Source organism: Macrobrachium rosenbergii, chromosome 41 (genome assembly GCF_040412425.1).
Source record: "Macrobrachium rosenbergii isolate ZJJX-2024 chromosome 41, ASM4041242v1, whole genome shotgun sequence".
Classification (NCBI taxonomy): Eukaryota; Metazoa; Arthropoda; class Malacostraca; order Decapoda; family Palaemonidae; genus Macrobrachium; species Macrobrachium rosenbergii.
In genome coordinates this window covers 59,526,842-59,539,272 of record NC_089781.1, presented here as the reverse complement: position 1 = coordinate 59,539,272, position 12,431 = coordinate 59,526,842, and the positions used below count along the sequence as shown (strand labels likewise).

The window sequence follows — 12,431 nt, the reverse complement described above, 5'->3', positions numbered from 1 at the left end:
ACCATAAAAATGGAAGAAAGATACCACAAGGGAATGTTATTTTCCATGCGCTCTTCTCTTGCATAGGTTTTATAGTGAAATCCGTGGTCGGAGGAGGAGGAGAGGGTTTAGATTGCAGTAACGGAAACTTGACAGGCTTAAAATATGCACATGATGCTGTTTTTGTACAAAGCTTGCATATTAGAGTACATCATACATCAGAGAGGTTTAGCTCGAAATCAATCTCGGTAAAACAGAAGTAATGAAGACGTCTTATGCACAAAGGGATAAACTAACATTAGATGGAGAAGCGATTACTGTATTGAGAATGAATTTTTCAGATATTTTGGAACACTGATATAGAGTACATGTTCTTTTGAGCTGGAATTTAGTGAATAGTGAAAAAAGTCACCCAAACAGTGGGCAGGCTGAATAAGATTTGGAATAAAATAAACTGAAATTACATACGAAATTATGAGTGAAACCTCCCATGCTGCCGCTTGGCGGCGGGAATCCCGAGCGGTGTGGCATGCCACATGAAACGGTAACCACAGTTTCGTCACACACACACACACACACACACACTTATCAACAAGCAGAGAAGTCAGTGCCATCACACGTCACTATGGCGTCTAAGCGCCTATCCACCTCTACTGACAGCAGCAGTACCGTTAAGAAGAACAGGAAGACGTTGAATTTTCAGCAAAAGTTAGAAGTGCTGGATCGGTGTCAGAGGGGAGAGACGATATCATGCATCAGTTCCGCACTTGGGATTAGTGAGAGTACGGTACGTTACTACCACAATCGGTACTCTGGGAGACCTATCTTAAGGAAATCGGCGCAGTCTGACTTGGAAGCTACAAAGAACTTTTCGGCTAGCCTGGATGCCATCATTAGGGAAGGAGGTTACACGCCCAAGCAAGTTTTCAATATAGGCGAGACAATTCTTTATTGGAAAAAACTCCCTGGCAGGGCCTTCATTTCTGAGGAGGAATCACATGGTTTTAAGGCTTCCCAGGGCCGGCTCACTCTCCTCTTGGGCGCTAATGCTGAGGGAGACTACAGGCTTAAACCTGCTCTGGTGTATCACTCCGAAAATCCACTTGGTTCGAAGGTAAGAATATAGGTTATGTCACTTGAATTATATCTGAAACCTTGATTTCACTTTACGTCTCACAAGAAAAATTCAAATCTTCGTAGTGCCTGTTTTACTGTTGTTATTCTTTATCACTATTGTATTTTTAGTTAATATTTTTATTAGGTATTAGTATAATTATTAGTTATTGTTATTGCTATTAGGGTTGGACAGCAATGCCAGACCATTTTTTTTTAGCAGAATCCTTGATTTTAGTTCATGCTTGTTACCAAAAATGGGAATCTTTACTAGCGAATTATAGCATATATGAAAATATCAGTTAGAATTCTGGGGGTTTACATTAAAATACATTGTTGTGCTGGCATAATTTTGTTTTCCGTTCCTTGAGCAATACAGATTCATTTGCATTTGGGAAGGTTTTAGGGTGTCCGAGTGAGTCCCCACCCTAGGTGCGTTCACGTAGGCATTCTCACCACAAACCTAACACATAGGTTTCTAGTTTTCACTGCTGAAATCAAATTGCTTCGAAAAAGGGCCTAGAAAATGTTAAGACATAAAAATTCATTTGTTACTTTTGTATCATCATACGGGGCCATAATGTCACTACATATTTCCACAAGAACGGAGAAAAGTAATGCAAAAAATTTCACATAAGCCAAGGGAAAGAAATTTACATATATATATATATATATATATATATATATATATATATATATATATATATATATATATATATTGTTACGTTTGTGTCTTGGCTGACTATGTATTATTCAATTTACGCACTTTACGCCCTGCAGACCAAGAAGACACGTAATCTGCTACTTGAAGCCGTTAACCTCAAAGACAGTCGTTAATTAGCTAAAGGTCGCCAGTTACGATAATTAACTCCAATAAGAATATTTGAGATGAATTTAGATTTCAAACGCAACGGTTCTTCCCAACATCGAACACGAGGCATACAAAAGCATCGAGACTTAAAACTGTGTTGCTTACCCTAACCTAGGTATTTTACTTGAATAACGGGGTTGAAGCTAACAATATAATAATTTGGCTTAATCTAGACTTCGTAAACACATATACAGTAAGTGGGGATAAAGGAGGAAACAAAGAAATGCGAACACAAAAAGATAAAGAATGGGCGAAGTTTGAACAAAAAGCTACTTTTACCTAGGGACGAACGTTAAAGCGACTCAACCACCATTGAGAGGAGTCTTCTAAATTGCTTCTTCACTTCACCAACAGAATAATAGATAAAGAAAGGGGAAGAGGCCCCGCCGGACGGTGGTCTCTTCGAATGCTCCAGTCTCTCTGAGTTCCTGACCGGCCTAGGTCAAGAACAGTCACCCCAGGTCATGCTTCTTGTTAAAACACGCCAAGAGACAGGTAGGAAGGAAAAGGGACCTTAGGACCACCCCATTTTTAAGGCTGATGGGGAATTTTTCCTATAGGGGAAAATGGCTGAATGCTACCCATCCTTTCAGGACGTTAAAGTTTGAACTGAAGACGCTTCTAATCTAGACAACGCTCTTTTCCGGTCAGGCTGATATTTTTACAATCTCAAAGTTACGAGGCGAACAGCAGTACATTTGTAAAGCTCCCCATCTTAAGAGGGCTCACTTCTTTTCGGGCGTGAAGGTCTATACTTGCTAGCTGTTTGCCTCGGTTACTCTCTTCCTGAGCAGATTAGGTCCTATTAGCCTACCAGCTACAGAACTACCTAACCCTGGGGAGCAGGATACGAGCTATAATCACTACTTCACTTAAGTCTAATAGTACGAGAAGGTGCTACGGTTATTATAGGCTACCTCCTTCAATCATGATGTATGTTTAGACCTAGCCTAGTGGCAATATTCTATGATATTCCCTGCCTAACCTATCCTAACCCTAATCGTAAAGCACCAAATACATAATGCTCCAACTAAATCACAACTTGGTTTATGTTTAATACAATTAATAATTACTAGTTAATTCATGGAGGCTGGTTTCCCTATAGATAAATGGGTGCCTCAATGAAATTAAGCCATGTGTGTCCTGGATATGTGGCTCGGTTCACAATAGTTACATTATTGAAATTAGTTAGGCTACTTAATGGATTACTATACCGGGTGGTGGAAGGAACAAGGTTACTAAATTGATGTACCGTGAATAAGGCGCCCAGGCTAGGCACCAAGTACAAGAAAGAGATCACACTGGCCACCTCCTCTGGGCAAGGGGCCAGGATCATTAGGCATCAGGCCGAGAGGGCACTATGCCTGGATGAGCTTACAGCTCGGCAACTACCGGGCCTCCGCTCCTTCTTCTTCTTCTTTCTCGGGTTCCTCCAAGGTTTGACAGTAGCTGGCCTAGGAGGTGATGAGAGCACCGACTCCGGACAGGCCAGAAGGGCTAGCGGGCGCGGGTCAGCAACTGCAAAAGCTGCGGAGGACTCCCCACCGCCGTTGGCACAACTGGCAGAGTCCGACTTCTGCGTCCGAGGATGCCAGTTCCTGTCTTCAAGGAAGGGGTAATATTTCATCCCCAGGGGTTCATCCTGGAGTCAAATTTGCAAAGAAGAAGTTTCGGTGCTGGAGGCTCTCCAGTCGCGATGATCAACTGCATGGGGTGAATCCCATCGATCGCTTCATGATTTAGACCTCGCATAGAGTTCACAGGCTCAACGTCCGTGGACGGACGGGTCTGGCACTGCTCAGTGCTCGCAAGTGGCGCTGGCAGCAGTTGGAGTGGTCAGGCATGCTCGACGAGGGGTCCGGAGGTGCAATACCCGGCGGATTTGACTCTAGGTTTAATGCGCAGAGATTCCTGCTCAGCGGAGATCGAGCCTCCGTGAGTTTGAGCCCGGTGCGTTTCTGCTTTTTGCCTGGGCAGCCCTCCCAATTTGTGGAGGGTCTGCCCGCTGCACGCCCTGCAGCGGTACTGCTCCTCCTGAATCTCTTCGCTGGAGGGGGAGGATCTCTTGGCTGGCCCTTCGCACTGGAGAGGGCTAGCTGAAATAGTTTAGCAGTTCTTCCGCTGACCACTTTGTATGGAAGGTGGAGGTTTGTCATTATTGAGAGTGTTAGATGGGGCCTACATGAGAGGTAACGTGGCTGCGTGTGGCGTGGTAATCGGCTTCCGCAGAGAAGATCCCGACTAACAAGAAAGCCACCCGGCCGAATTTCCACCTACCACGGGGTATCAGACCAAGGTCATATAACCTGGAGTTAGACAGTAGGAACGGTAATGGTGTGCCCTCTATCCACTCATTTCACTGGGTTTCACAACCATGGCACCGCTGGTACTTGGGCCTCAGTGATCAGCCAATGTCTGCCAGAGTGTCTACCAGACCGGAAGGGGTCAATGGCAGGCTAGTGCTCTGAAGAGGGGCTACCGAGATGAACTGGGTTTCAGTTCTTTGGGTATGATCCGGTGCGGACCGCCAGAGAATGGCAAGTGCTGATTAGGTTGACAAATTTGGTGGTGGGGACATGATGTGACAGGCCGGAGATCCAGCATTGTATCGTGGCTAGCAGCCCACAGGATTTGGCTGGGCTCTTTGATGGGCTCGTGGCCTGCAGTAACTGTTGAGGAGAGGGCTGAGCTGGGATGAATCGAGCGGAGTTCGGCTGGTAGGGTTAGGTTGCTTATTAGTGCCGAGTTTGTATCGGCACTCTCAGCTCCAGCGCATTCTTCTGCAATAGCTGCACAGGGATCTTGCTAGGCAGTCCATTCCTTCGGCGAAAGGGAGTTCGAGAGGCAGGCCTGGGGAACGATTCAGCTCTGGCGAGGTGCTATGCGACTTGATTGAAAGTTTCCCACGAATCAAATTACAAGACAAGCTTCCATAAGTGTGGAGGGCTGTTTATCGTTAAGATATACAAGCAAGGACTCGGCACACATTGGAAAAGGCTTCAGCATGGTCCGATTGAAAAGATCCTCAAAACGTCGCGGCAGGCCAAGGAGTCGAACTAGCTGCACCGACTGGGTTTGTGACATGCCCATTCGTCTAAAACCAGCCGACTTCTTGGCAAGACTCGAACCATGGTCTCCATTTTTCTGGAGGTTAACTTTTAGGCCTTTTGTAATGACTCCCACAACTTCCGCTCTCTGGCTCTCTCTCCAGTGAGTGAAGCTGCTCTGCTTTTTCCTTTCCATATGCTTGGCTAGTATTAAGGCTCTCTCCGTCTCCGTGGTGCTGTAGTTACCTAAAAGAGCCTCGATCTCTCCCAGCCACAAGCTTGGCTCGTCCTCAGTCCACTTGGGGACTAGGGAATTGATGCTCGAAATTGGAGCGTTTGATGCAGCAGGTGTAGGACTGGAGGCTTGCTGTCGAGCCATAGCTTCGGCATTCTCCATTTTCGCTCTTTCCAGCTCGAGCTCTTTCTCCTTGCAGGCTAGCTCACTTTCCTTGCAGGCTAACTCATGCCGTCTTCTTCTTCTCTTCCTCTTCTAATTGCCTTGCTCGGCTTCCCACACGCTCTTCGCTCTTCATACTTCCTCTGCTCGGCTCATACATCCTCTGCTCCGGGTTCATAATCTCCTCTGCTCGAGTCTTTCTTCCTTCTCCCGCTTTGGCTGGAGTCAGTCCACTTGCCCTAACCCAGGTGGTAAGTTCCGAGCCGGTGAGACCTGCCGCCAGTCCCCAGCCCCAGAAGGTTTTATAATGCCTGCTGCCATGGTTCTGTGGGGAAGGCGCCTAACCGGTCGATCATGCAATGGGGCAGCGAGGAAGTTCTTCAAATGACGTGGCACCTTTCAAAGGTGGCACTGTAGTTTGGGTGTGCCGCAGGCGGTTACTAATTAGTGGCAATTCAGTATCTCCTAGGCACTGGTGCAGGGTTAGGTTCCGAGAAGAACTTTCTCTGTGTTCCCTTTGTTTTCGTTTTACTTATTGCCTATATAAGCTTGCTTGGTGGCACTTGGTGCCAATGTGTTCCTAGGGACCTCTACTGGAGTCCAACTAGGCTAAGGGAGGAAAGGCACTTCTACACCCCTGCAGAGTGTGACAATCGTAGAGAGAAAGGGAAGGTAAAGAGAGAGAGAGAGAGAGAGAGAGAGAGAAGTAAGCTATTCGAGTGATGACAGTGCAGCAAATTATTGGCACTGTGGAATAAAGTGAATTTGGGCTTTTTCTTAAAGATCCTCGTGAGTGGCTGGTCCCAGTACCCAGTGCTAACCCCTCCTTCTTTCAGAGGGTGAAAGACTACTGTTTGCTTCGGGTCTGATAGCAGGCCCATTTAATCGACAGTTTATCACTGTATTGTACTACTTTTTAACTTGTCCTCATCTGTTGGGGACAGAGGTGTTTCTTTATTTGGTTTACTGTATTCGAATTAGCCTAGTGTCGGCCGTTCTTCTTGAAGAGGGTCACGTACACTTAGGTTAGGAATGCTACTTGAATGACGAGAGAGAGAGAGAGAGAGAGAGAGAGAGAGAGAGAGAGAGAGAGAGAGAGAGAGAGAGAGAAGATTCAACCAGCTAATTTCTTGTTGTCGAGAACATATAAAGCAAAGATCTTATAAATGCACAATGGCATGGATCTTAATAAAATCAGATAGATATACGCTGCCTGGGCTTCCTTAGACATTATCGTAATTTTCCTGGGAGCTGATGCGATTACAAGACTTGAGCCACATAATTTTAAATTCTTTTTATATGATTTTACAGCATGTATTTGTATAGAACTTGTTATTGTATTAATCCTAACTAAGGCCTATCTTCCCGTCAAATTATCTTTTGGTTTTGTCTATCGAAGTCTGTCTAGCTAAGATATTGCGAGGTGGGTCCACTACGAAAGGAAAAAAAAAAAATGACCCAAGAGTGGCTCGTGCAGAGTCTGTCACAATAACAAAGTCTTAAGATGGTGGCCAAGTCCCATTAGGCCTAAATTTCAAAACCTTGGGCGGCGCGAGAACATCAAATGGTGGTTCCTCTCACAAACAGTTCGAACAATTTCAAAACAACCGCGCGAACACGGCGGAGGAATCCAAAATGGCGGGTATTTTCTTTTTTGCACCAAATTCAAAACAACGAACGAAACAAATGCAGGTATCCAGATTTTACTTTAAATATACCAATCATGCATAGTTTTTTACGTTACGGATGGAAAACGAAATTACTCTAACAACGCTTGACTTGTTATCGCACTCTCACCCGAACATTAACAAAGAATGAAGAAGCAATGCTGGCCTGCCTAATACTGCTATTGCACGGTACATTTTATTGTAAAATTACTATTTCGTTCATTTGCTATTTTACTGACACGGCTTCCACTCTGATTCCCGCTTATGAACAATAACGATCGGAATTAAGCCGACGCTGACATTACATTCCTTTGTGTACATGAAATGGGCCTGCTGATTCGCTACTGAATCCATTTCTAACGCCGAACATCGTAAAATGCCCTTCTTAAATCTAGACAAATCAGATTCGCTTCTGCTCAGTCGCACCTTCCTCTACCTACGGCTAATTTCACCACCTGTTATTATAACCATTCTCTTTAATGTTTATTATGCCTGCTCTTGTTTGGAAGATTGGAAATGGAATTCAATATCTGACTTTTTATCTTTGAATTAATGTAATTTTAATTTCTTTTCTCCGATTCTTCTCTAAAATTTACTTTAGATTCTATGTGTCGCCACAGTTAGCGCAGGTGTCTTGGCTGATCATGTATTATTCAATTTACGCACTTTACGCCCTGCAGACCAAGAAGACACGTAATCTGCCACTTGAAGCCAAAAGTTAACCTCAAAGACAGTCGTTAATTAGCCAAAGGTCGCCAGTTAAGGGTAATTAACCTTAACAAGAATATTTGAGATGAATTTTAGATTTCAAACGCAACGGTTCTTCCCAACATCGAACGCGAGGCATACAAAAGTATCGACTTAAAAACTGTGTTGCTTAATTCTAACCTAGGTATTTTACTGAATAACAGGGTTGAAGCCAATAAATATACAATTTGGCTTAATCTAGACTTCGTGAAACACATATACAGTAAGTGGGGATGAAGGAGGAAACAAAGGAAATGGTAAATACAGAAAAAGATAAAGAATGGCGGTTTTGAACAAAAGCTTACTTTACCTAGGACGAACGCTAGGCGCATCAACCACTGCCGAGGATTCTCTCGCACTGCTTTCTTCACTTCACCAATAGAATAATAGACAAAGAAAGGGAGAAGAGGCCCCGTCGGATGTGTGGTCTCTTCGAATGCTCCAGTCTCTCTGAAGTTCACTGACCAGCCTAGGTCAAGAACAGTCACCCCAGGCGTCCGCGCCTGTTAAAACATTCGCCAAAGAGACAGGTAGGAAGGAAAAGGACCTAGGACCACCTATTTTTAAGGCTGATATGGGAATTTTCCTATAGGGGAAAATGGCTGAATGCTACCTATCCTTTTCAACGGACGTTAAAGTTTGAACTGAAGACGCTTCTAATCTAGACAACGTCTTTTCCCGGTCTCAGTCAGGCTGATATCTTTACAATCAAAAGTTACGAGACAAACAACAGTAATATTTGTAAATATATATATATATATATATATATATATATATATATATATATATATATATATATTATATATAATATATATATATATATATATATATATATATATATATATATATATATATATATATATATATATATATATATATAATATATATAACTATATATATATATATATATATATATATATATATATATATATATATATATATATATATATATATATATATATATATATATATATATATATATATATATATATATATATATATATATATATATATATATATATATATATATAAATATAAATAATCACCATGGTCTGTATTCTTGCCATTAGGCACACTTAATATCAATAACAATATATATATATATATATATATATATATATATATATATATATATATATATATATATATATATATAAATATAAATAATCACCATGGTCTGTATTCTTGCCATTAGGCACTTAATATCAATAACAATTTGACAACAGTTTTATGCCTGTGTTCGATAGCTATTGTTATTCATGACGTCACTGAAGCAGAGATCATGGGTGTAGCTTAACCAATGAGTGCTACGGTGATGATGTCTAAGGACGATGTCGATGATATGCAAATTCAAATCTTATTTTAAAACCATTATAATTTCACTTATTTCTCATCAAAACATCCTGCTGTTATATATAATTAGAATCATGATTTCCTGTAAAACAGTTAAAACAGTAATGAGTCACGTCATATTGGATATGGCTAACTTGTCAGATTAACTTATGGGTGTGTTTGGTTAAGTTAGGTGAGTTCTATTTGGGCGTCTGGTCGGCTCGTTACAATGAGTTGATGCTTGACGGACATTTAAGGTAACTTGGGAACGCACGCAAAACTGCACTCAGGTAGGGAATGTGCTACAGACTTGCTTGTAAAGAAGGGAAAGCAAAATTACACTACATAATCATAATTACATATTTCCAAGTAATATACTATAAAGAACACTATTCACATTTTTTTCAGGGCTATGCAAAGGCTCTCCTTCCATGTTATTGGTACTCCAACCCTATGGCATGGATGACTGAACAAATCTCTAATGACTACTTCTGCGAGAAGTTACACAACGAGCTCGAGTGTTACTGCAAGAGAGAAGGCATACCATTCAAGATTCTCCTCGTTCTTGGCAATGCTGCAAGCCACCCACCTAGAACAGAAGTTCTCTCTGACCACTTCAGGATTTGCTTCATTCCTCCAAACACCACATCTTCATTGCAGCCCTGCAACCAGGGAATCATCAAGACTTTTAAGTCGTACTACCTCCGTACAACTGTAAAACACGTGGTTCAGGAGGCGAATCAAGAAAATGTTCCTGTGCATGATTGTTGGAAGGCTTTCAATATCAATGATGCTATTGGCTTTATAAAGTCAGCTTGGGAAGAGATTCCTAGGAGTTGCTTGAATGGAGTGTGGAAGAAACTGTGTCCCCAGTTAGTGCACGACTTCACTGGCCCCAGCATCGAGGAGAATGTGGCATCGGCAAACAAGGAAACTCTGTCCAAGATCAGAGAAGCAGGCTTCACTGACGTTTATGATAAGGACATTGAGGACCTAATCGAAATGAAACAGCAAAAGGAAATGGAAGGAACAGTCTCACCAGCAACTACCAAGAAAATGTTGCTGACGAAAGATTTGCAAGAGGCACTGAATAAGATCAGGGAAGGACTTCAAATCTTAGTAGATAAAGACCCAAAAGTTGAGAGGAGTTTGAAAGTGGCAGGAAATGTGAGGGCGAATATTGCATGTTATGAGGAAATTCTAGAGAAGAAGAATGAGAAGTCAACAAAAAAGCAGTCTCCAGGAAAGCGGGAAGAAATAAAATACTTAGGGAATTTTTGTAAGTTTGTTTGTGTTTGTATCCGTAGTACTAATGATTATACTGTACTGTGCCCTTCATTAATTATCATTTTCCAATAAATAAGAATTCCATTGCTTCTGAACTTAACCCACTTATTCTGCCATTCTTTCCTACAGATGGGGAACTGTGGAGTCGTCACCCGAGCCAGCAGCACGAACTGGAAGGGAATGAAGTTAAGAACATAATGACTGACAGTGAAAACTTGTGATTTTAAAGTTCTTTATGATTTTTCACATAATCATATTTATTATCGAAAGTGAAAAAACGGGTGGGTTTCCAACTGTTTCGGAACCTAATCCCCACATCACCAAGGATTCTTAAGGGGAAATTATGATCCTCTTACACAACGTCTTTATGAACGTATCCCCTGTGTAAATATATATTATATACATATATGTAATGTGTGCGTGTGTATGTATATACTATATATAATTATATATATATAGATATAGATAACACTCCATTTACACAGGGGATACGTTCATAAAGACGTTGTGTAAGTGGATCATAATTTCCCCTTAAGAACGCATGGTGATGTGGGGGTTACATCAAGGAAAAGGCACCATGAAGATTTAACAAGCTTATTAGGGCCGACGACGTTTCGCAATACCAGATTCCATTTTCAAGACTGGAAATAACACAAATAATAAGAATAATAAGAAAAAGGAATGTCACAGAAACATAATATTTTTATAAACAAAAATAGTCAGTGACAAATACGAGAATAATAATCTTAATCATAAAACCAAGTTAATCTCTTTTTTCAGGAAGGAAGATTTACAATTACTTAAGGACTTGGCCAAGGATGACAGCATCGTTATTATGTACCCTGGCAAAGGTAAGGGAAAGGTGGTCCTAGATAAACTACTGTAGATTATGTACATAAGATGAATATAATTTTAGATGATACATCGAAATTTAATAAAATTGGAACCCCAAACTTGCAGGATGTTATAAAGACTAAAGACAGAATGAATACCTCAAGCAGGAAAGAGTTATAGATGACATCACTTTTCAAAATCTGTTTGTAACAGGATTGGGATTATATACGGTCTCCCAAAAATTCGCTAAGAAAATATTCCACTAAGACTGATACTTTCTTCTGTAAATCTTGCTGCTTACAAGTTAGCAAAGTATTTGGTCCCTCTTCTGCAACCCTTTACTAGAAATTCATTCATATGCCTTAAAGGATTCTTCGGATTTTAAAAAATGAGATTTGGAAACAGGATTCTGACCTTTTTATGACCAGTTTCGACCTTAAGTTCCTGTTTACCAGTGTTCCAGTAGGAGAGACAATCAACGAAATTTTAGAAATACTCTTTCCTTACGGAGACTGTTTAACAGTTTTAACAAAATTCTTTTTAAACAAGTTTTGAACTTGACCGTGTGGGACACGGCCTTTGTCTTTAACGGTTGTTCCTAAAGACAGGTGGAAGGGATGACTATGGGCCATTCACTCTGCCCTATTTTCGCTAACATTTTTACGAACTCCCTGGAGGAGTCTTTTTTTTAGATTCTTGTCCCCTAAATTTCTGCCCCTTATTTTTAAACATGGTTTCAATTCGGATATGTTTCTTGAGTGTTTTAATGCCCAGCACCCTAGTATTAGGTTTACTGTTGAGAAAGAAACAAAAATCTCTTTAGTTTTTAGATTTATGACTGACTGAAAATATTCATTGCTTTCATACGCTTATACATAGAAAACAGCACATTTACAGGTCTGAAAACAAATTTTTATACTTCCTGCCATTTTAACTTTGGATTAAACTCATTATCTACTCTCCTCTACAGGACAATTACTCTGACATCTTCCTGGAGGACCTTCCATGAGAAAACATTTTTATAGATCATTAAAGGAACTGCTTTACTCAAAATTAAAGAGGAAAAATTAGTACATAATGTTCCTAAATTTTGTATATACGTGAAGTTCCCTTATCTCCTTAACAATAGTATTTGTAAGAAGGTCGCTGATTTATTT

At 41.0% G+C, this 12,431-nt stretch overlaps 1 protein-coding gene across 2 annotated transcripts in view; it reads left to right on the top strand.

Annotated features, from left to right (window-relative positions):
• The first annotated feature begins 510 nt into the window (after positions 1-510).
• Positions 511-12,431, top strand: part of LOC136826877 (tigger transposable element-derived protein 1-like) — a 12,434-nt gene continuing 513 nt past the window's right edge. Inside the window, exons 1-4 of one of the 2 annotated variants that reach the window (XR_010849725.1) lie at positions 511-1,093; positions 9,562-10,432; positions 10,570-10,721; positions 11,221-11,291. Coding sequence is in view for 1 of the 2 variants with exons in the window: in XM_067084406.1 (XP_066940507.1) it covers positions 605-1,093; positions 9,562-10,432; positions 10,570-10,661 (1,452 nt within the window). In the remaining variant the exon portion in view is untranslated. Of the gene's footprint in view, positions 1,094-9,561; positions 10,433-10,569; positions 10,723-11,220; positions 11,292-12,431 lie in introns of those variants that run through there. The other variant, XM_067084406.1, reaches the window with a different exon arrangement.